General features: G+C 35.5%; 1 protein-coding gene across 12 annotated transcripts in view; it reads left to right on the forward strand.

The window, feature by feature from the left end:
* The window catches only part of CDC27 (cell division cycle 27), a 49,131-nt gene that overhangs the window by 16,440 nt on the left and 7,225 nt on the right, over window positions 1–25,466 (forward strand). For 5 of the 12 annotated variants that reach the window (XR_004972785.1, XM_036340094.1, XM_036340085.1 and 2 more), the window contains exons 4-15: window positions 119–244; window positions 3,238–3,335; window positions 4,124–4,278; window positions 4,384–4,595; window positions 5,584–5,698; window positions 9,920–10,053; window positions 14,338–14,437; window positions 15,146–15,353; window positions 15,554–15,726; window positions 19,784–19,936; window positions 21,158–21,366; window positions 24,211–24,328. Coding sequence is in view for 11 of the 12 variants with exons in the window: in XM_036340094.1 (XP_036195987.1) it covers window positions 119–244; window positions 3,238–3,335; window positions 4,124–4,278; window positions 4,384–4,595; window positions 5,584–5,698; window positions 9,920–10,053; window positions 14,338–14,437; window positions 15,146–15,353; window positions 15,554–15,726; window positions 19,784–19,936; window positions 21,158–21,366; window positions 24,211–24,328 (1,801 nt within the window). In the remaining variant the exon portion in view is untranslated. The remainder of the gene's footprint in view (window positions 1–118; window positions 245–3,237; window positions 3,336–4,123; window positions 4,279–4,383; window positions 4,596–5,583; window positions 5,699–9,919; window positions 10,054–14,337; window positions 14,438–15,145; window positions 15,354–15,553; window positions 15,727–19,783; window positions 19,937–21,157; window positions 21,367–24,210; window positions 24,329–25,466) is intronic. The other 7 variants (XM_036340093.1, XM_036340088.1, XM_036340087.1 and 4 more) reach the window with 5 other exon arrangements.

Raw genomic sequence — 25,466 nt, forward strand, 5'->3', positions numbered from 1 at the left:
TACATGAACTTTTTATTTTACCTATCTTTATATTAAGAGGTACATTGGTAATGAAGAATGTATTTACAGTCATGTGTTTTTATGTTGACTTTAAAGTCTGTAAATTTGTGTTTTAAAGGCTTGCTGAAGGGGAACAGATCTTATCTGGTGGAGTGTTTAATAAACAGAAAAGCCATGATGATATTGTTACTGAGTTTGGTGATTCAGCTTGCTTTACTCTTTCATTGTTGGGACATGTATATTGGTAAGAATCATTCAAATTATCAGAAAATTGTTTCCAATACTAGAATGCTTTGTGATTTTTTAAAAAATATATATTTTATTGATTTTTTACAGAGAGGAAGGGAGAAGGATAGAGAGTCAGAAACATCCATGAGAGAGAAGCATCAATCAGCTGCCTCCTGCACACCCCCCACTGGGGATGTGCTGGCAACCAAGGTACATGCCCTTGACCAAAATCGAACCCGGGACCCTTGAGTCTGCAGGCCGACGCTCCATCCACTGAGCCAAACCAGTTAGGGCATTGCTTTGTGATTTTAAAAACCTGTGATGATCTGTGTTTATCAAGTAGCACTTAGCTGAGTAGTAGTACACAGTCTTCTAGTTCCATGACCTTGTTAAACCTGGAAAATACTAGAGATGCTGATCCCATATTGACTATCCATTTTGCCTTAATGACAATAGCTATAGCAGCACACTGCCTACCAATTGAGTGAACATATGGGTTTTTTACCTGGTTGAGGAGAGTATCATATAATCCACTGAGGAAAAAGAAGAGTGAAGTTTTTTTCTCTAATATTAAATGTCACTGCTGCTCCTTAGTAGGAGGTTTGAAGGAAAGTTTCAGCCATAAAGTAAATAAATTTACTTATATTTATTTAATTTCAGTCTTTTAAAGGCAAGAGAAATTGACTTCAGTGTTATCACCATAATAATATTTTTCTCACCTATTTTTATTCTGAAGTACTCTTTGAGCTGGGAAGAGGGGTCAAGATGTAATGAGGTAACAGGAATTCTTCAACTGACTATAGGAGTGTATCGCTTGTGTAAATGTCATCTGTTGCATATCATGGGAAAAATGGATGAGGATTGTTTATCTAAAAATTAGGATAGTATCTGTTTTAAGATAAATTGAGGCTAGTTTAATAGTAGTTTTGAAAAACCTTGAAAATGTCTTTTTGAACAGAATAAATTATTTGAATTGGAGGCTTATAGTCAGATGACACTACTCTTGAGAATGGGAGTAAATAAAAATAAAATATTAATATCTTCATTTATCTCAATAAAAGGACTTAGAGTTATTAATTTGGTTCATGCAACTATGATTCATCTTGTCATTTATTCAAGGAACTTTGAGATTCATCCTCTATTATGGCTAGACACAGTACTTGGCACTGCGGATATGAAGATAAATAACTCACACTCTTCACCCTCAGAGATTTATAATAGAGGAGATAAGCAGTAAACAAAAGTTCATAAGTTTTTATGATTACAGTAAAAAAATGATGTGATAAAATTTGAGCAGTATTTTGTTCGAATGAAGGAATGCTCAAGTCTACCTGGTTAAGAAGAGGGATAAGATGGTAACTAAAAAAGACTTAATAGAGCCCTGGCCGGTTTGGCTCGGTGGATGGAGCGTCAACCTGCGGACTGAAGGGTCCTGGATTCGATTCCGGTCAGGGGCATGTGCCTTGGTTGCAGGCACGTCCCCAGTGGGGGGTGTACAGGAGGCAGCTGATCGATGTTTCTAACTCTCTATCCCTCTCCCTTCCTCTCTGTAAAGAATCAATAAAATATTTTTTTAAAAAAGACTTAATAGAAAAAGTTTTGTTTCTTTGAATTCTCAATAGTAATAAAACTGGAAAATGGGCAAAATACTTAAATGGATACTTCACTGTAGAGGACATATGGCTGGTAAATAAGCACATAAAAGGATGTGCCAAATCATTAGATGTTAAGGAAAGGCAAATAAAAACAATCATTGGAAACCACTTCACACATGTCCATGTGTTTATTGAATCAAATTAGGAAAGTATGGAAAGCTAGATATCCTTCAACTGGTGGTACTTGTCTTTAGTACATCATTCTAGTTTCTAGTCACTTGAAAATTTGGAAGTAAAGCAAACTAATCTAGTTCCCCAAAGGGGTCCTCTTCACAGTTCTCTGAGATTACACTGACAGCACTTAGATTATATGTTTTAGCTGATAGTTTCATTCGAAAATTCTTTTGAAAATCTTGGTTAGTTGCCATCTGGCGCTTTATAGAATTTTGGAATAATTACTGTATCTTATGCCCTAGCTGATTTGGCTCAGTGGATAGTGTTGGCCTCTGGACTGAAGGGTCCCAGGTTCGATTCTGATCAAGGGCACATGCCCGGGTTGTGGGCTCAATCCCCAGTAGGGGTGTGCAGGAGGCAGCTGATTGGTGATTCTCTCTCATCATTGATGTTTCTCTCTCTCTTCCTCTCCCTTCCTCTCTGAAATCAATAAAAAATATATTTAAAAAAAAGAATTACTGTATCTTAATTTTTCCCATTATATATATAATGAAGAATTTCCACTTCAGATAAGAGGATTAGTATTTTTTTGCCTGAAAGCTCCAATGAATCTCACTAACCCTCAACCCCATCTGCCCTCCCCTTTAAAAGCAAGGGAGGTAACAATGCCAGTGTAATAATTTTCAGGTTGTTACAAGTATATATGGTTTTAGGAATGTTGTTTACATTCTAAATGTAACCTTTATATACCTGACTTAGAAACATAAACTTTTCTTTCATTAAGAACTATCATCTCCACTTGGTTAGAAAATCTGACCACTTAAATATGTTATATTTAAAGCATTTAAGTCACTTTGAAAATTACCACTAGGATATTATATTAAAAATTAAGAAAATAAGACTGAAACATTTGGATGTTTTTTATATCTCCTTTAGTAATTCTAGTATCTGACAGTACATAAAAAACATTATAATATTCAAGATGGCAATGATAGTTTGTTTATTTTGTTAGCATTCCTTTTAATTCATGTTCTGTTTATTTTCACTGACTTTTGACTTGAATTGCCCTAAGTAATAGAGATTGGAGGATGGTAAGAAGGGGAAAGTGGTGATTTAGGGAAGCATCAAGAAGAATATTCTCAGAACTTTTATGACTTAACTAATTTCTGTACCAAAAATTTCCTTATAATATATGTCTTAGGTTTTATAGCATGTCTAATTGATTTGTTTGCCTTTACAGCAAAACAGATCGGCTTGCCAAAGGATCAGAATGTTACCAAAAGAGCCTTAGTTTAAATCCTTTCCTCTGGTCCCCTTTTGAATCATTATGTGAAATAGGTAGGTTTATAGAAATGGCTGTAGGGGAAGGGGTTCTCCATTTCCTCTTCTTTATTTTTTTCTTTGCTTAATTTTTGGATACAAATTATTCAGAAAAAAATATTTTTCAAAGCCAAAGGGATGTTAAAATTGAGAACAAGAAATAAGATAGAGTCATATGTTTCAGGAATCATGTAGCCTTTCTTGTGTCCTCTAGCATGAGTTGTCTTATGAGTATAGCATTAACCAAAACAGCTTCATGGATAAGAAAAGAAATGAATAGAATCCCATAGCAGAAACTGTAATAATATAAATTAAGACCTGGAATATATGGGGTGTTTCAGTATATATATATATATATATATATATATATATATATATACACTCTAGTATGCATGAAGGATCATTTTAAAACATTGTATTTATATACATGGGAGTGCTTAAAATTTTAATATTTCTAGTGGGTTTCAACTCTCTGCTCTTAGTCCTTACCTTGAGCAAAATGAGATCTAGATCTTTGCTTTCTGCTTTAAAATAAACACAGAAATTGGCATTTTCCTGTGATTTATTATATTTAAAATCAATATCATTGGTGTTCAGTTTATTTCCTAAATTTACAGCTTTATCTTGGGGGTAAACTTGCGCAATAAATTGATGGGTGGGCTTCTGGGAGGTAAATTTGATCAGGTGAAACAATCAGAAGAACTTTAAAACTCTGGAAAAGGGCTATTTCCACTGATTTATACATACCTGGGGTGGAAAATTAACCCTCATTTCTTCAGAAGCAAATTTTTTTTTTCCCTTCACAGGTGAAAAGCCAGATCCTGACCAAACATTTAAATTAACCTCTTTACAGAACTTTAGCAACTGTCTGCCCAACTCTTGCACAACAGTAGTATCTAATCATAATTTATCTCACAGACAACCTGAGACGGTTCTTACAGAAACACCCCAGGACACAATTGTAAGTGTATCATATTCTATTATTCAAAATATTATGAAAATGAAAAATAATGATCTGAACTAAATGATGTATTGTAAATGTCATGGTAGAAATTTTCTGTTTCAGGAATTAAACAGACTGAATTTAGAATCTTCCAATTCAAAGTATTCCTTGAATACAGATTCCTCAGTGTCTTATATTGATTCAGCTGTAATTTCACCAGATACTGTCCCTCTCGGAACAGGAACTTCTATATTATCTAAACAGGTTCAAAATAAACCAAAAACTGGTCGAAGCTTATTAGGAGGACCAGCTGCTCTTAGCCCATTAACCCCCAGGTAAGACAAACAAAAGATAGTTTAAAATGTGTTCTATAATATTAAATTATTTTATAATAATTCATATTATTAGTAATATAAATTACTAATTATATGTAATATAAATAGTAATTATAAATTAGTAATATAAATTAGTAATTATAAATTACTAATAATATGAAACTTTTAAATATAGAAAAAGAGGCATTTAATAAGTCAATAATGGAGTAAAGTACCTGTGATCAAAATAAAGTACCTGTGATAAAAATTTAATATTAAATATTAGAGAAAATTTAAAAACTCTTAAATATGCCATATGAAGTTAGTGTATGCATTAAAAGATGTCTTTATGTTTGTGCATCAGTGAATAGTGACCCTCTTAGAATGTTGAAATGTTTATGATATAATCAGATGATGGTTGTTGTTAAAGTGCTATTTTCCAAAGCATGGAGGAAGAAATGACACCTATTAATATGAAATATTTTGTGAAAATTATTAGAAGTATATGTATGTATAAATACAGGAACCCAGCCCAGAGGATACATATCCAAAAGTATCAAAATAAAAAATTATATGCTAGAATAGACTTAAATTGGGTCCCAGGGCCAGGGAACTACTAAAATAGCATAAACATGAGATGACAATAACTCATTGAATCCATAAGTGGGTTCACATTTTCTCTGTAATAGTGTCTAAATCCCATAAATTCCAAGAATTTTAATAAAATTGATCATTGGAAACTTAGTTTTTACAACACCACTCTTATTTATAATAAATCTCCTGAGATCAGTTGTTGCTGCTCAATTTAGTCTTGTTTGGTATTTTAAGTTTTAGTTATGGTGGTTGGAATAGTCTACATTCATAGCTTATTTTTAATCTGCCCCTTAGATCCTCGCTGCCCCAAGACTGATTTGCCATTCTCTTCCTTTTAGACCTTCTAATTTAGTATACTGCTGCTTTATATATGCCTTGATGACTTTTTGACACCTTGATTTCAACCTCTTCTCAGTTTTGGGATTTTGCCATTAGAAACCCCAAGTCCTGGAGATGGATCCTATTTACAAAACTACACTAATACATCTTCTGTAATTGATGTGCCACCCACCGGAGCCCCTTCAAAAAAGGTATTTTCCATGTAAAATATAGTTTTAGTACTGATGAAAGAAAATTCATTTAAAATTCCAATCTATTAAAAGCAATTTCATAGCGAACCTAACTTTATATAATTGTTGTTGCATTAGAGTTATTGATCTAAATGTAAAAGGTTATCGCTGTCCTAGCCTTGTTATAATTGGAGACACAAACCTGGTTGCTCTTTATTTCAGCATACATCAAATAAACACATTCAGATTTTTCCTTCAATTTCTTACGGGTTTTTTTTAATGAAATTAAGAGTTTCTGTCACTTTGAATATAAATAAGAAATATACCTGCCATAGTTTTTACTTGTCCCCATCACCATGTTTGTTTTTTAAGTATACTAGTGTTAAAATGAAAAAAAGACTGACTTATGTAAAGCCAGCTGTTTCTGATAATAAAATTCTTATAGTGGCTACTCATAGATGTGTAGTAAATTTATAGTAAACTAGAGGCCTGGTGCACAAATTCGTTCACCAGTGGGTCCCTCTGCCTGGTCTGCGGGATCGGGCTGAAACTGGCTTTCCGACATCTCCCGAGGGGTCCTGGGTTGTGAGAGGGTGCAGGCCAGGCTGAGGGACCCCACTGGTGCACGATCGGGGCAGGGGAGGGATGTGGGAGGTTGGCCAGCTGGGGAGGGACCACGGGAGGGCTCCAGGGCATGTCCGGCTCATCTCGCTCAATCTCGATCAGCCGGACCCCAGTGGCAAGCTAACCTACCAGTCAGAACGTCTGCCCCCTGGTGGTTAGTACATGTCATAGTGACTGGTCAACCGGTCGACTGCCCCTGGTGGTCAGTGCACATCATAGTTAGCTGTTGAGCGGCCTTAGCATATCTTTAGCATATTACACTTTGATTGGTTGAATGGCCGACCAGATGACCGGACACTTAGCATATTAGGCTTTTATGATATAGAAATGTGTAAAAAAAAAAATGAAAAATATTTGACAATATTCTTACAGCAAATACTGGGATAAGTTTTGAGATTCTCTTTATAATATTCTTTTATAAAGATCTATGGTAGGACAGGTCAAAGTGCTATTTGTTTAAAAGATATCTGTGGTGCAGGGTATCTTTTATGATAATTAAATTAGGTTATATGTGTAAAATGCCTATTTGATGGCAAATAGATGTTTAAGAAATGACAGCTAAATAAATAATAATAGTATGTGAATGACCAATATAACCCCCTTTACCACTCTAGAGACATGTTTCTTCTTGTTTTTTACTCTTTTATTCCTGAACTTCCTTAGAGTCTGTGGGGGGGAAAAAAGTTCCAAGAGTGGTGAAAAGAGACTGCAAAGTAGTTGAAGTGTAGATTATTTTAAATGTGATATCTAAAAGTTGGCAACTACCTTGTATTGTACTGTTATAAGAGTGAAAAATAATAGTGGGAATTAGTTTATTACAGTTATGGGAAGGCATAGTAGCATAGTAGTTAGCATGCCAGGTGAAATAGGCCAGAACCAGGCAAGCTATTGCAATCAGGAGAAGTTAGGAAGTGAGAGGTATATGATTTCAGTGCCCAAATAATAAAAGTTACATCTCTTCCTCTTGTGCCTCTGTTCTCTTCTTACCCTATTACAAGATGTTCTTAGAAAAGCTATACTTGTAGGTCTGCATGCAGTATCAACTAAAAATATCAAACCTAGCCCTGACCGGTTTGGATAGAGAGTCAGCCTGCGGACTCAAGGGTCCCAGGTTCGATTCCGGTCAAGGGCACGTACCTTTGTTGCGGGCACATCCCCAGTGGGGAGTGTGCAGGAGGCAGCTGATCGATGTTTCTCTCTCATCAATGTTTCTGACTCTCTCTATCCCTCTCCCTTCCTCTCTGTAAAAAAACCAATAAAATATATTAAAATAAAAATAAAAATATCAAACCTAGTAATGGGTGTAGTACATAGTTCTTGGTTAGATAAGGCCCAAATTGACTTTAAGTTTTGTCCTTTGGGTGAATGTAGAAGGAAAAGGAGGAAGGAATATAGGTGAGGTGGTGGTAGATTAGGTGAAAATATTCAATGGATAGTTAATCATACAGGAAAGAATAAGGCCTGGTGATAGAAATAATAATTAAAGCTGTTAAAATGGCTAGGCTCCCCTAAGGAAAGAGAGAGTAGCTAAAGAGCATAGTTAATGGAAGGAAGAGGGGCCAGCAAATGAAATGGTAAGACAAATAATAAAGATACTGTACTATTTTGGAAATTATACAAAGTTTCAAAAAGGAGGCATGATCAGTGATGATGAATGCAGGAAAAGCCAAAATTAGGCTTTCCTATCTGATGAAAACATGATTATTTGTAATGTACAGTTTGAGATTTATGTACAGTGGCTATGAAAGTAACAGGTAAGTTTTGAAGAAAATTATCTGGTAGTAAAGAAATTTAAAACATCCATTGATACAGTAGTCATTGATCTCTTTATAAAGAAGCTAAGTGAAAAAATGAATAGAAATAAGGTGACAAATTAGAGAAGACAGAAAGGAGCAAGCAAAGGGTTTTTCCCCTCTCTAGGCAGCAGAAGCTAATTAATGAAAGATTGAATACACTAGAAAGAAATATTAATTCTAAGAGCAATATCCTTAGAATTTGGAAAATAATTGGATGACTTCTTTTTAAACCTACTCTTCTAACTACTGTAGGTTTCCCCCACTATACAAAAGTAGAGTATTCATGAAACCTTTTGTAAGCCAAAATGGTTTAAAGCAAGTAAGTATTTATAATTTATAAATTATAAGTAATTTATAAAGAAATATTTGACCATTCCCAGCCCCCAAATTCAACGCATGCACGTCTTTATTTCGTTCACCACAATTGAAATGCTTAAGTACATCCGGTTTTTCACTGTACATAACATCCTTATGAGTTTTTCTGATACTTTAGGACATATCTTGCTAATGAGTGCACAAAATAAAGCACTGATGCTCACAGACACAGTTCCATGCTCTGGGGGCTTGATGCTGGGTGTAGTTCCCAGGGAAGGAGCTTACTGCTACCATTGTCACTACTGGAGGCTCTCAAAGCTTCTAACGGCTCCTTGCAAAACAAATGCTAAGCAGTATTTTTGCTTCTCAACTTTTTTCATAAAAGCAAAGTCATGAACTTTCAAAAAGTAGGGGATACCTGTATAGAATTGCTTTTACTAAGTGCCAAAGAAGGAATATAAAAATCTTAAAGTATTTTTATTGATTTCAGAAAGGAAGGGAGAGGGAGAAAGGTATAGAAACATTATTGATGAGAGAGAATCATTGATTGGCTGCTTCCTGCACACCCCCTACAGGGTATTGAGCCTGCAACCCAGGCATGTGCTCTGACTGGGAATCGAACCATGACCTCCAGGTCAAAGCTCAACCACTGAGCCATGCCAATGGGGCTATATTATTTTTTTATATATACTAAATTAGATCATAAATCTTGAGAATAGTAGCTGTCTTAAAATTCTTTAGCATTAGCCCCAACTGGAGAAGATGTTGTAATAAATGCCTTCCAGAAATTTGAGCCTTTCCTTAAAAACTAAAGTGAAAGATGACAGGATAGTATAAAGATAAAAATACTGGGGTTAAAATGTGGAAATAGGCTGTTCATTCTAATCTATCTATCCATATATATATAAGTCTAAACGACTGGAACTACAGGTCACTATGACACACACTGCAGCCTGCCAACCTGCCAGATTGGGGGCGGAGCTGGGCAGCCAACCTCCCGAGGCCCCTCCCCCTGGCCTGCCCAGCCCCAATTGCCCCCATTGGAGTGAGCCAGCCGGACCCCACCCGTGAATGAATTCGTGCACCAGGCCTCTAGTATGACATTAGTACAGTGGGGCCTTGACTTACGAGTTTAATTCGTTCCGTGACGGAGCTCGTAACTCAAATTACTCGTATGTCAAATCAAAAAGTGAAGGAGTGAGACATGTGATGCTGGGCTGATGTTGTGGCGTTCACTGTGACGTTCGCTGCGCCAACTAGCAGTGGGGTATCTGAAGCTGGCTCATAACCCGAATTTTAGCTTGCAACTCAAAGCAAAAAATCGGCCAAGAGACGGCTCATATCTCGAAAAACTTGTTAGTCAGGACACTCGTAAGTCAAGGCCCCACTGTAGTTGGTTATTCAAATGACAGTAATATATTATGAAATCTTGCATTTGGATAATGGAAATAGGAGCATCATATATCTCTTATTATTTATAATGCAATTTATAATTCACAAACCTTAGACTTTTTGTGTTTTGCAGTCTGTTGCCAGAATCGGCCAAACTGGAACAAAATCTGTCTTCTCACAGAGTGGAAATAGTCGAGAGGTAACTCCAGTTCTTGTTGCACAAACACAAAGTTCTGGCCCACAAACGAGGTATTTATTATGGTGCATTATTTGATATTGTTCAGATTTTCTTGCTATACTTCCATATAGGCAGGTTTTGACTCTCCTAAGAATTCTAGAATGACTATTATAGATTTTGAATATGTCAAATTTGAGAAATTTCTAACTTACTAAAAAGACTAGTGTAATTTTTAGTTGAGTATTATAATGCAAATCAATACAAGAATTAGCTAAAATATCTTTTTAGTTTACTCTAATTGCCTCATGAATTTGTTGAAATTAGATATTCTAAACACTCCTCCAAAGTAATTTTCCTCTTATTTACATGACCTTCTCCACTGGTCACGTACAGATAGGTTTCATTCTCTCATTCCCCTGTTATGCATTTCTATAAACAGATATGTCTCTTTCCTCCTCAAATAATGAATCATAAGTCTTAAAAGTTACATGTATGCATATGACTTGACTATATAAAAGGCTTCAATATTTCTAAAGTAGTAGGATGATAAGTATCATCATGAGTGCCAGCTTGAAGACAGGTGACAAATTGCCTGGGGCTCAGTTATGAGAAGGAGCCTGAGGTCTCCTGCAGAGTAATGTTATATAGGCTGAGTATATATGCTAATCCTAAAGAATACTTAAAAACATTTATTGAATTAGATATTTCACTTAAAACTAAACAAATACACTAATAAGCATCAACTGTTAATAATTCTTTGTTCTTTGTATTATCTACTTAATTCTATATTTGTTTCCTATAGCTGCTGAAACAAAGTACCACAAACTGGATGGTTTTAAAATAACAAATTTATTTACTCACAGTTCTAGACACAATAATCCAAAATTAAAGTATTGACAGGACCATACAACCTCTGAAGCCTCTAGAAGAGGATCCTTCCTTAGCTCTTTCAGCTTCTGGTAGCCCCAGGCATTTCTTAGTTGGTGGTAGACTAACTCAGTATCTGCCTCTGTCTTTTTCACATGGCCATCTTCCCTGTGTATCTCTGTAACCAAATTTTCCTTTTCTTTTAAGGAAATCAGTTATATGGGCCCTGATGGCCTCATTTTTAACATGACTATAGCTACAAAGACCCTATTTATTACTATTATTATTTTTTATATTTGTATTGATTTCAGAGTGGGAGAGGGAGAGAGAAGGAGAAACATCAATGATGAGAGAGAATCATCTATTGGCTGTTTTCTGCATATCCCCTACTGGGGATGGAGCCTGCAACCCAGGCATGTGCGCTTGAATCGAACCCAGGGCCCTTCAGTCCACAGGCTGACACTCTGTCCATTGAGCCAAACCAGCTAGAACTGAGACCCTATTTTTAAATAAGGTCACATTCACAGGTTCTGGGGGTTAGGGGTTCAACATATCTTTTTAGGAGACACATTTCAACCCATAGCATTGCTTTGTTAGTAACTAGAGGTCTGATGCACGAAATTCGTGCAAGAGTAGGCCTTCCTTCCTCCGGCTGATGGCAGGCATCCAGGACCTGGGCTTCCCTCATAGCCCCGGCTTCGGCTTCGTTTGAAAGGGTGTCCAGTCTAATTAGCATATTTTGCTTTTATTATTATAGATTATTCTTATTTTGTCTTTTGTTTAGAGTTTATAGTATAACATTTTAACTTATAAAAGTCTACCTTCAAGTAACAATATATACCATGTCATGTACACCATAGTATTTTTTCATGTTCCTTTCCTAGTCTTTATGCTATCGTTGTCATATAGTTTACTTCTATATATGTTATTAACCCCATAGTGCATTGTTGTTTCTGCTTTGGTTATCTTTTATAGAATTTTTGTAAAATAATACAAATAAGTCTATTTTATATTTACTCATATTTTTTTTTCCTTTTTTAATTTTATCCTTATTGTTTAACCTTTGAGTGCCAACCAATATCCTAGGAACTATGCTAAAATTGCCAAGGCATTTTTGCTGATTTTACAGCAGTTTAGGAGAAAAATTATGAATCGCAAGTAAATGAAGTTACATATTCAAAAACTTAAGGAAACCTTTACTACATTTGTTTTCATCTTTGACATACATTGTTTGCTGATTGTATTATAAAATACTAGTAGAAAAAAATTTGAACAAAACATATAATGTTAAAATAAAATTAATGTTGACTTTGAATACATGAATGAAGATATTGTTTAACTTTTAATAAGCAATAGCGCTTCCGGCACTTTTGGCGAAAGACAGGAGGAGCACGATCACACTCCCCGGCATTCTAGGGGTTAAAATATTACAGGTGTCCCTTTTTTCCCCCCATTAACCCCTCTACTTCCCACTGCCTGTATATCCAAATTTCAATTATTTCTTTATATCCAAATTTTAATTTGGTATCCTTTTTCTTCATCATGAAGGAATTCTTTTAAGTTTTCTTGTGGTCTAGTTCTGATGATCATGAATTTTTTCAGCTTTTGTAAGTCAGAAGAAAATTTTTATTTCTCCTCTGCTTTGTAATTGAAAGAATAGTTCACTGTCAGGTTTTGAGCATTTTTTCTTTTTTCTTTTTTTTCTTTTTTTTGTCAAATAGCCCTTTGGAGCTAACAGAACCCTGATGATAATTATAATATAGGAAGAGTTTGTCTTTAGCCACCCCAACTCCAGAATCCTCTTAATCATTTTTTTCCTACCTCTATAAGATTTATGTTGACCTCATGCAGGCTTCTGTCCATTTAAAGCAATCTCAGCATCTTTCTCAGGCTTGTCTTCCATATAAACTGCCCCATGCTATGAGATTATTCCTTCCCACTTCTCAGTCAAAACCTTTTTCTATAATTAGGCAATATTGAAAAAATATCATTCACATTTGTAGTAAAAAGGACATAGTTGTTAGTATAAAATAAAGGAAAATGAATTGGTTTCTCAAAAAAGCAAAATTTGGAGACAGTGAAAGGTTTAATGGTTGCAAGGAGTTGGAGAGGGAGTAATGAGCAGGCAGAGCACAGAGGATTTTTAGGACAGTAAAAATATTCTAGATGATACCATAATTACCTGTCATTGTATATTTGTTCAAATTCATAGAATGTGCAAAACCAAAAATGAACTCTAATGTGAACTATGGACTTTGGAAAATTATGATGTGTTGATATAGGTTCCTCAACTATAACAATTGTACCACTCTGGGGGGATGTTGATGATGGGGGAGGCTATGCATTTGGGAGTTTAGAGGGTATATAGGAAATCTCTGTACCTGCCCCCTCAATATTTCTGTGAACTTTAAACTGCTTTTAAAAATAAATTTAGCCGAAACCGGTTTGGCTCAGTGGATGGAGCGTTGGCCTGCGGACTGGGGGGTCCCAGGTTCGATTCCGGTCAGGGGCATGTGCCTGGGTTGCGGGCATATCCCCAGTGGGAGATGTGCAGGAGGCGGCTGATCAATGTTTCTCTCTCATCGATGTTTCTAACTCTCTATCTCTCTCCCTTCCTCTCTGTAAAAAATCAATAAAATATATATTTTTTAAAAAATAAAAATAAATAAATAAATAAAAATTTAAAATTTTATTTAAAAAATTAATTGATTAACCCAAATGACCTCTTTTGCTGAAATCCCTACATTGAGATTATGGTTTTTGAAAAGATTAAGGACTACCTGGATATTCTTTACTCACTGGTCAACATCTCTTTTCAAAAGTCTCTTTGACCCAAACTCAGGTAACTACTAGGATTTCCCATAAACTATATAAATTGTAAACAGTTTACTCCATAGACTTACTTACTGTCAGATAATTTCAGGTTTTAAGTTTGTTTGCTTTCTAAGAATGAAATTCTTATATCGTAGGATTTGCCTTTAAAGTAAAAAATGTACCCAAGAGATTATTAGATTTCTTTTGTCCTATAAATCTTGATGTGGTGTTTGAATTTATAGGGAAATACTTCTCAAGTATAAGTTGTTCTGGTGGTATTTGTTGGGAAGTATCCCTACATTTGAACTATCCATTGCCAATTATCTTTACCTTTTTCTCTAATTTGCTATCATTGCAAATGAGGGCTAGAGATCATTGGTTTATAGGTACGTTTACCTTTTATTGACCCAGGATTTTTATGTGGTTGTTTTAAGTTTAAGTTGGCAATTTCAGATAGAGCAAAGATCTGTAGTATAATCATTATTTTATGGTAACACAAATAGCATTTAAATCTGAGTTTTCATAGAGGGATGAGAAAAGGACTAACCAAACTCATCAACTTTAGAGTGCAAACATGTTGAATGTTTATTTTTTAATATACCTGAATGGAAGCAACAGTTTATGGTCATAAACTGAGTTTATTTAAAATGTCTATTTTTATATATTTTTTTTAGTACAACACCTCAGGTATTGAGCCCCACTATCACATCTCCCCCAAATGCACTGCCTCGAAGAAGTTCACGACTTTTTACTAGTGACAGCTCTACAACCAAGGTAATGATTCCCCCTCTAAAATTTCTGCTCATTGATGACTCAATTTCTAATAAATAAATTAAGTGACTGTAAAAATTTTTTAATTTGGGGAGCCATCTATATAACATTTGTAAATTTTCTTGGTCCTTTATTAACTATTTTATAATTTAGTTGAAATGACAAAATTGTGTTGGAAAACTGATCAGTGGTTTTTAGGAGTTAGAACTGGGGGAAGGTATGACTTTTAAAGCATAGCACAAGGGAATTTCTTTGTGTTGATAGAATATTCTGCTTTTTTATTGCGGCAGTGGATTATACAAGTCTATACATATTATAAAATTCATAGAACCATGCACATCCACCCTCCCCCCAAAAAATGCATGTAAAAAACTGATGAAATTCAAATAAGGTCTGTAGTTTAGTTGATAGTATTATACCAACTCCAGTTTCCTGGATTTGATGATGTACTATGGTTATGTCAGATGTTGTCAATGGTGAGAATTGGGGGAAGAGTAAATGGAAATTTTCTTTACACATTTCTTCGCAAAATTAAAGAGTCTCATTATGTCTTTGGTAAGTTTCCTTGGTCCATTGACAAATATTATGGATAATCTATCAAGATTATACACAAGATTGTACATTTATTTTTATCTAATATTTGAGAAAGGGTTCGGGGAATGTCTAAAATACTTGAGTGTAACAAGTGTGGGGGTTTCCTGCTTTTTACAGGAGAATAGCAAAAAATTAAAAATGAAGTTTCCACCTAAAATCCCAAACAGAAAAACGAAAAGTAAAACTAATAAAGGAGGAATAACTCAACCTAACATAAATGATAGCCTGGAAATTACAAAATTGGACTCTTCCATCATTTCAGAAGGGAAAATCTCCACAATCACACCTCAGATCCAGGCATTTAATCTACAGAAAGCAGCAGCAGGTCTGTTTTAAATGCTAAATATCTTCTTTGTATTTTATTCACTATTTTAAGTAAGTGTTTTTTTATGTTCACTAAAGTGTCTTTCATTTTATCTAAATAGATGTTGGAATTTTTAATGGTAATTTTTTAATTAGTCTTTCTAGAAAATCAAGTTGTTTTATTGTCTTTTCTCCTTTGTTTACTACATTGTTTTCTCCTAGAAGGTTTGATGAGCCTTCTTCGTGAAATGGGGAAAGGTTATTTAGCTTTGTGTTCATACAACTGCAAAGAAGCTATAAATATCTTGAGCCACCTACCTTCTCATCACTACAATACTGGTTGGGTACTGTGCCAAATTGGAAGGGCCTATTTTGAACTTTCAGAGTACATGCAAGTAAGTATAGAAAACAGTTATATATGCCTTTTTTACACATAACTGAAATGTAATTAATGCCTATGCTTGGCAAGACTAGATCTAAAAGGTCAATATTTATTATGTAATGTCTATATTTTCTCATTATTTGTAATTTATAAATACAGTTCTTTCTTGTGTTAAGGGTGAGTGATTTAAATTCTTTAGGATTACTTGAAGTAGATTTGTAGAGAACAACCCAAGTCATCCATACGGTTTTCTTTTAATCCTCACCCGAGAATTTTTTTTTTTAAATATATTTTATTGATTTCTTTTTACAGAGAGGAAGGGAGAGGGATAGAGAGTTAGAAATATCGATGAGAGAGAAACATCGATCAGCTGCCTCCTGCACACCCCCCACGGGGATGTGCCCGCAACCAAGGTACATGCCCTTGACCGGAATCAAACCTGGGACCCTTCAGTCCGCAGGCCGACGCTCTATCCACTGAGCCATACCGGTCAGGGCGAGAATATTTTTATTGATTTGAGAGAGAGAGAGAGAGAGGAGAGAGAGACATCGATGCGATAGAAACATCCATTGCTTGCCTCCCGTACTTGCCGTGACTGGGGATTGAACACACAACCTCAGTATGTGCCCTGACTGGGAATTGAACCGGCAACCTTTAAGTGTACAGAATGTTGTTCCAACCAACCAACTTAACCACACTGGCCAGGGCCCATATATTCTTCTTTTCTTGGGGGGAGGGGGAGCATACATTCTTATTTGGAACATTTGTACTCAGTTGAATCTGAAAATATACAGTATATTTACCATGTACTAGATATTTCTAGTAAAAATTCTTTCTACTATATTCAGAGTTCTTACTGGGATGAATATTTGGCATTTCATATACTATATAATAAAAGCCTGATACGCTAAGTGTCCGGTTGACCAGTTGGCCGTTCAACCACTCAAAGCGTAATATGCCCATGATATGCTAAGGCCGCTCAACTGCTCACTATGGCAGGCACTGACCACCAGGGGCAGACAGTCAACCGGTCAACCAGTCGCTATGACGTGCACTGACCACCAGGGGCAGACCTCTGACCAGAGGGTTAACTTGCTGCTGGGGTCCAGCCGATCGGGACTGAGTGAGACAGGCCGGACACGCCCTGGAGCCCTCCCACAGTCCCTCCCCAGCTGGCCAACCTCCCACGCACATCCCTTCCCAACCCCAATCATGCACCAGTAGTGTCCCTCGGCCTGACTTGCACCCTCTTGCAATCCGTGACCCCTTGGAGGATGTCAGAGAGCCGGTTTTGGCCCGATCCCACAGGCCAGGCCGAGGGACCCACTGGTGCACAAATTTGTGCACCGGGCCTCTAGTGTTTTATAAACTTGAGGGATGCTATGAAGAAAATTGTAATCAAGGACACAATGTCTTTATCACAAGGCTTTTAGCTTTTTAATTTTAATTATATTTGTTGCTTAAATTATTTATTTATACTAGAAATGGAGAGGATGATTAACCTAAAGCCAAAGAAAACTGTAATGGTAATTTAAATTTTCTTCCCTCGCCCTGTAAACTTAAAAACAAAATTTTAAGAAACTTCTATATCAAGTATGTCAAACTCAGAAGGCTAACACAGGCCAAATAAACAAGGTTTAAGTTTATGTGGGATACAAAAAAACAAAAACTTCAATTTTCATAGACATGTAGGTTTATTTAGAGACATTATTTAGAGACAGAATACCGACTTCTGCACATGGGCCACGAAGTTTTAATTGCACCGTACATGCGCGCCCTCACGTGGTATTTTGTGGAAGAGTCACACTCAAGGGGCCAAAGAGCCACATGTGGCTCACGAGCCGCAGTTTGCCGACCACTGTCCTAGTCTGTCTTCTAGATTCTATAATACAGCTAGACAGATAATTGCTTGCTTTCATAGAGTTTACATTCTAATTCTAATAAAAGACAGATTGCCGAAACTGGTTTGGCTCAGTGGATAGAGCGTCTGCCTGCGGACTGAAGGGTCCCAGGTTCGATTCCGGTCAAGGGCATGTACCTGGGTTGCGGGCATGTCCCCAGTGGGAGATGTGCAGGAGGCAGCTGATCAATGTTTCTCTCTCATCGATGTTTCTAACTCTCTACCTCTCTCCCTTCCTCTCTGTAAAAAATCAATAAAATATATTAAAAAAAAAAAAAAAAAGACAGATTATAAGCCAATAAATATATAAAGACTAGAGGCCCAGTGCACGAGATTCATGTACTCGAGGGGTCCCTCAGCCCAGCCTGCGCCCTCTTGCAGCCCGGGAGCCCTTGGGAGATGTTCGACTGACAGCGTAGGCCCGCTCCGTGGATGTCAGTCGGAAATCCTTAGTGCTGCTGCAGAGGTGGGAGAGGCTCCCACCACCACCGCTGCGCTCCCCAGCCATGAGGCCAGCTTCTGGGCTTCTGGCTTAGCGGCGCTCCCCCTGTGGGAGCGTACTGACCACCAGGGGGCAGCTCCTTCTTTGAGTGTCTGCCCTCTGGTGGTCAGTGCACGTCATAGCAACCGGTCGTTCCTCCATTCAGTCGATTTGCACATTAGCCTTTTATTATATAGGATGGATAGCGGTAAGTTATATGAAGAAAAAAAATGAAGCATGGTAAGGATATTGAGAGACAGTGAATTTTATGGTGCTTTTTTAAAAAAAGTGTGCTCAGAGCAAGAACTTTACTCCTCCCTTTATGAGCCATATAAAGATCTAGTGGTGGAGTGTTCTTCCAGATAAAGAATAAATGCAGAAGTTATCTGTTTGTGTAATTTTGTGAAGTAAAGAGGAAAAGAACTGTAGATAGTCTTATTCATTGCTAGAAGATCCATGTTTGGATTATGGTCCTTTACTGGTACACAGGCAAAAGTTGTGTTTGGCAAGCCCTTTTCAAAATTATTTCTAATTTATTGTTTTACGGGTACTTTAAGATACATTAATTGTGCTGTTTCCCCTAATTATAGAGCAGATATACACCTAGATATTTAACTGAAGAAAGCCTTTGTTTCAACTTAAAGTTATGATTTTTAAAATATTTTCTTGTCTATGCCGCAGTCACTTTTCAGAAGAAACAATAGATTCTGAAAATTTGAAAACAAACATTTCCAAAATCTGTATTTGGCTGGTAGTTAGGTCTGTCGTCTTATACAAAAAGTTGTATCTGTATAACTTATAGGGGATTTCAGGGAATTTACAAGTTATCAAGCTATCCTAGATAATACATGGCCATTTCTTAGAATTAAGTTCCTGGTTTTAGAAATATTATTTTCTTATATTATGTCTTCTTAATTTCATTAAGAACAGACCATATATTCTTTAATTCTAAACTAAACTTGACTTTCAGAATTTTGAACTTACTGAATTGATAAATGAAGGAACTAATTGGTTTTATATACCCCAAAGTCTCAAACTCCAGGGGGAGAGGAGCACAGCTCTGGGAGCTGTGAGTGTGATGAGGAAATAATTTGATCTAATAGCTAAGGATGGACCCTAAGTCAAGAGAGTGCCACAAAGGAAAAAAGAATTACTAGATAGGGACAATTTCTGGCAGATGTGACATTGGTGGGTATAGTATATGCTTAACATGCCAGAACCTGTTTTTCCTCTAAAGTTTTCAACCCAACCTCTTAATAAAAGTCAGTACAAAAATAGATATTTTTTTTGTTACAGAAGTCATTCTTCTCTCATCTTTCCTGAGGGAAAGTTATTCTGTAAAACCATTATTAAAACTTTGAAATGTGATTTTTAAAAATAATTGACTTGTCCTTTTAAAATCGTAACTTTGAATAGATCTTTTTGTGTGTGTGGAAACTTAAGTTTTCTTTTCAGAATTCATGTTTCTACTATGACTTGTATATAAAAACTAAGTTAAGTGTGAATGTGATTACATCAACGTTTGACCTGCCATGAAAATTTGCTTAGTTTGGCCTTGTGTTATTACTAACTCACACAATCATAAAACAAGGCAACATGAAGTTCTTATGAGAAGAGTGCCCAGTGCTCTTCCTATATATATGTAAATTGTGTCAACTTGTTTTCCCCTTACTGGTTTTTGTATTTCAGGCTGAAAGAATATTCTCAGAGGTTAGAAGAATTGAGAATTACAGAGTTGAAGGCATGGAGATTTACTCTACAACGCTGTGGCATCTTCAAAAGGATGTTGCTCTTTCAGTTCTTTCAAAAGACTTAACAGACATGGATAAAAATTCACCAGAGGTATGTTACTGAAACACTTTGCTTATTTAGCTATTTTAGCTATTCTTTTTTATCATCCTTACAAAATTGAGATGAACTAAATAATTCAAATGCCATTTAATATTACCCATACACTTCTCTATAGGCAGGACTCAGAAAAGAAGAGAGTCCTAAAATAGATAGTACAGATTCTTAAATAGGAAAATAACAAAGTAGGTATTTCATTTAGGATCAATAGAGTTTTGGCTGTGTTAAAATTGCTGTTATCACCAAGATTAGAGTTCATTAACCAGAAATTAAATAGATTGAATATTGGTCATTTTAAATTGAAAGAAAATAGTAATTTTAATTCAGTTTAAGACATAGATAAATTCCTTTACATGGTACAATCATGTAAGAATTGTATTTTAGTGTATCTCACGAATATTTAGTGGTAATTTTATAACATTTAAACTTAGAATGTAAAAGTCAATTCCTATTATATTTGGTAGTTATGTTCTAATAGAGTCCTGATGCATGAATCGTGCACAGGTGGAGTCTGGTTGGGGGGAGGGGTTGCGAGTGGTTAGCCAGCCCAGTTGAACTCCCAGTTGAGGGGACAATATGCATATTAGCCTTTTATTATATAGGCTAGTCTTCAAGAACAATGAGTTAGCATATACTGAACCATTGCTCTTTGGAGAAATAAACACATGCGCACATGTGTGCACATGCTCCTACCCTGATTATAGATTATAATCTTATATCCTAAAAACAACTCAGCCTGATACATTCTGTTTATTTTACAAAAGAGAAAATGAGGTGCAGAAGTGTTAAGGTGCCTTTCTGAGGCCACCATACAAACAGGTGCCAGAGGTGGGATTCAAACTGTCCATCTGGTCCCAGAATCCGAGCCCTTCATACACTGCCCCCCCACCACCCCCCATGGTCTCTGTCTTTTGGTCACTGACCTGTGAAAATAAGGTAGAGAGTTGCCCTTTTTTACCTCAACTGAGAATATACTTGTTGGGCAACCCATATTTTGGGTCTATTAAAGCACTGCAACTTATTGGTTTGGGTTTTTAAATTTTAGCAAGTGGGCAATTTTGCAAATACGGAATCCGTGAATAATGAGGATTGACTATATCTGTTAAAACTGTTCAGTTTGTATCTTTCTGTTCTAATTTTAGCCATAGATTTGTTAGAAAAAATAAAACAAAAATTTAATTGTGCATTTGTGTGTTTTTTTTCCATATTTTTAAGGCCTGGTGTGCTGCAGGGAACTGTTTCAGTTTGCAACGGGAACATGATATTGCAATTAAATTCTTCCAGAGAGCTATCCAGGTTGATCCAAATTATGCTTATGCCTATACTCTATTAGGGCATGAGTTTGTCTTAACTGAAGAATTAGACAAAGCATTAGCTTGTTTTCGAAATGCTATCAGAGTCAATCCTAGACATTATAATGCATGGTAAGTGCTAATGAAGTGCAAAGACAATGTCTTATTAATGGGGCTGATATTTAGTGATTTTTTCTTATTAGATAGCTCTCTGTTGTCATGAATTTGATTACTAATACTTAAGAGTGGTACATACTGGTTGGTAACATCTAACCAAAATGTTTTTTGTGTGAAGTTTATACCTTTAACTCTTCTATTAACTAATCATAATAGAATACTAGGTCCTTATCCTCAGCAGTTTCAACCTTTCCTCCTATCAGACTTTTGCAAATAATTGATTTTGTTACTTTGATTTGTTACTTTTTTTTTTAGAACACTCAGCCTGATACAGGCTAAACACTCAGCCTAAAATGGTGATTAGGATGAAAAATGAAGAAAAATAGTATAATTCATCCATTGGATAGTAGAATATAAGCATTGAAACTATATACTAATTGTTAATCTTTGGTAGTATTCTAGTTTATTAAGTACTAGTTTTAGTTAATTAAGTTTATTAAGAACTCAGGTTTTACTTTTTTTATTAAAATATATTTTTATTGATTTCAGAGAAGAAGGGAGAGGGAGAAAGAGATAGATATATCAATGATGAGAGAGAATCATTGATCAGCTCCCTCCTGCATGCCCCACCCTGGGAATCGAGCTCACAAACCTGAGCATATGCCCTGATCGGGAATTGAACTGTGACCTCCTAGTTCATAAGTCAACACTTAACCACTGAGCCACTCCGGCCGGGCAGGTTTTACTTTTTTGTACTTGTACACAAGTAGACAAATAGGAAATTACTACCTGGCATATATTGTTATCAAACGAAGAAAACATGGGAGAGTTTGTTCTTATTTCTGCCTCAGCACTATATTTACTGTTGATGTTTTATTGTGTTTTTCTTAACTGACTTCATAGTTCAAATATCAAGAAGTGTTATTTTGGTATTGTAATTCTGTGATAGTTTTTGTCAGACATGTTTGTGTTTTTTATCTTTTGGGTTAATCATTATAGCAGTTGAATTTTATTCTGTTTCTCACTAAATCAGAAGCACTAGATTCCTAAAATAGTTTTTGATTTATGTATATTTTTAATGAATTTTATCTCATTTCTAAATAGTCAATATTGCTTGTAAGCTGGCCTGATAAGTGCTAGCTTCCGCTGGTATATTAAACAGTCAGGCCTTTCCAACATTGACTTTTCGTCATATAAATATAAAGTTCTCTAATATTTTAAGAATTTAGTTCTTAATAGGACTTGGTTGTTTTTTTTAAGATGTGTAGTGTCTGTTCTGCTATATTTTATTCTTAAAAAAACTTTACCATATCAAAAATCATGTTGTAAAAATAATTGTTTCATTTGGGAAAAAGAAGGAATGTTTAGGGAGGTAGACCTTTATTATTCAAACTCCAAAGTAAATAATCTTTTCTTATCCCCACCTTCACCATTATTAGAACAGAGCTTTTTGTACCTGGGTTGTGGGCACTTCCCCAGTGGGGGATGTGCAGGAGACAGCTGATCGATGTTTCTCTCTCATCGATGTTTCTAACTCTCTATCTCTCTCTCTTCCTCTCTGTAAAAAATCAATAAAATATATTTTAAAAAAAGAAAAAAAAGAACAGAGCTTTTGCCCTAGCCGGTTTGGTTTAGTGGGTAGAGCGTCCGCCTGTGGACTGAAGGGTCCCAGGTTTGATTCCCGTTAAGGACACATGCCCAGGTTGCGGGCTCAATCTCTGGTAGGGGGCGTGCTGGAGGCAGCCAATCAATGATTCTCTCTCATCATTGATGTTTCTCTCTCTCCCTCTCCCTTCCTCTCTGAAATCAATTTTTAAAATATATTTAAAAAATTATAAAAAAAAGAACAGAGCTTTTTATACCCTTCCTTTACCTCTAATACCATTATGTGATCAACAAAGCCACTTAAAGCAGATACAGTATGATTTTCTTCTTATTCATTTGGTGCTTATTCCCCATCATCATCATTTAGTTATAGTCAAGAGAGTTTCCTTAATGTAAATCAGTCACATTGTTTTCATTTGATTTTTTTTTTCTTTATTGATTAAGGTATTACATATGTGTCCTTATTCCCCCATCATTTGATGTTTTGAAAATTCAGGAGAAATACCTCTATATCAACTTAATATGTCATTACATAGTCATTAAAATTTATAGTTTTGAGGTCTATAGGAGCATGAAATTATATAATTATAATTTTATAATTATATACTTTTATTATTATATTATTAAAAATTATAATTTTGAAGTCTATAGGAGCATGATTTTGATATAGTAAGTGGAAAGAGAGAAGCAGAACATGACACTATGCATATTGTAATTATATAAAATACATACATATTTGGACTAAGAATATGGAAATAGCATTGTAAGGAGTTTAGGGTTTAGAATCAGAAGAATCTGGTTAAAATTCTTATTAGGTATATTTTTTGGACAAGTTAACTTTTCTAAGCCTCAGTTTTCTTACTTGAAAATGTGAATGATAACAGTACTAATTTCCTTGGTTCCCCCTAGGATTAAATGAGATAATTTATGTGAAGAATTTAACAAAGTTATTGATTGGCACACACATAATAACCACTCATTAAAAAGCAGCTATTAAATCTTGATTGGCTTAAGGACATGGTTTAAGGATGTGGTTTCTTCCCCCTCTTACCCCCCACATTGTCATAGTTTTATTTGATTGATTGATTGATTGATTTTATTGTTATCACTTGTAAAAATGCCTTGTCTAAAATGCTTTGATGATTTTTCTATTTTTCTACTGGTTTATTAAATTCCATACATAATTCTTTTATTAGTTGAACTAAATTAGCCACCATATTTTATATCCCTAAAATTATGCTTTTATACTTTCAGGTATGGTTTAGGAATGATTTATTATAAGCAAGAAAAATTCAGCCTTGCAGAAATGCATTTCCAGAAAGCACTTGATATCAACCCTCAAAGTTCAGTTTTACTTTGCCACATTGGAGTAGTAAGTAGCTTTCTAAACATTGTTCAGTCTCCCTTTTGAAATGTGTTTCTTATTGACTTGATTGCTATAATAAGAATTAGGGCTTGTAAGTACTTTTTCATGTTAATATTTAGCTCTAAATTAAGTAATTAATATTCTAAGGCAAATGGTTTCCTATGTTTTAGCCAAAAATTCTTATAAGGCAATGTGGATCACCAATTTTATATTTATATATATATATTTTTTTAATGTTGTATTTTGATAGGAGAGAAGGTATGTTTGGTTTTTTTGTGTGGTTTTTTTTTTATATATTTTACTGATTTTTTACAGAGAGGAAGGGAGATGGATAGAGAGTTGAAAACAACGATGATAGAGAAACATTGATCAGCTGCCTCCTGCACACTCCCTACTGGGGATGTGCCTGCAACCAAGGTACATGCCCTTGACCAGAATCGAACCTGGGACCCTTGAGTCTGCAGGCCGACGCTCTATCCACTGAGCCAAACCAGTCAGGGCTATGTTTGTTTATTAAAATATCATTTATTAGTTTCTCTATTAAGTACAATACCTTAACTTTTTGTTCTTGCCCTCAATCCTTTCTCCTCTGTCTTTTCCTCCCCCACCCCTTTATCTTTCTCTCAACAAGTTTGGTTTTGTGGAACTGGGCATACAATATGAGGAAATTATGTTCTTTGGAATTTTACTATTCATTTTGGGGAATAATTCTAGTTCTTTGGAATTTTCTTTAAAATTGACATGATAACTTTTATAGTTAGACACTATACAAAAATATAGAGAAAATATATTGACATAAAAATTATTTTCAACACTTAACATGAGGAAATCAAATTTGAGTATCTCTTGATAACCTTTAGTAAAATTGGACTTTTTTTTTTTTTTTAATTGATTTTAGAGAGGAAGGGAGAGGGGGAGAGAGATAGAAACATCTGTGATGAGAGAGAATCATTGATTGGCTGCCTCTTGCACTCCCCCAACTGGGGATTGAGACTGCAACCCTGACATGTGCTCTTGACAGGAATTGAACCCAGGACCCTTCAGTCCGCAGGCCGACACTCTACTCACTGAGTCAAATCAGCTAGGGCGGACTTTTTTTTTTTTTTTTTAAATAGGCTTTTTTAGCCGAAACCGGTTTGGCTCA

The sequence above is a fragment of the Myotis myotis genome, unplaced genomic scaffold, assembly GCF_014108235.1.
Source record: "Myotis myotis isolate mMyoMyo1 unplaced genomic scaffold, mMyoMyo1.p scaffold_m19_p_17, whole genome shotgun sequence".
Classification (NCBI taxonomy): Eukaryota; Metazoa; Chordata; class Mammalia; order Chiroptera; family Vespertilionidae; genus Myotis; species Myotis myotis.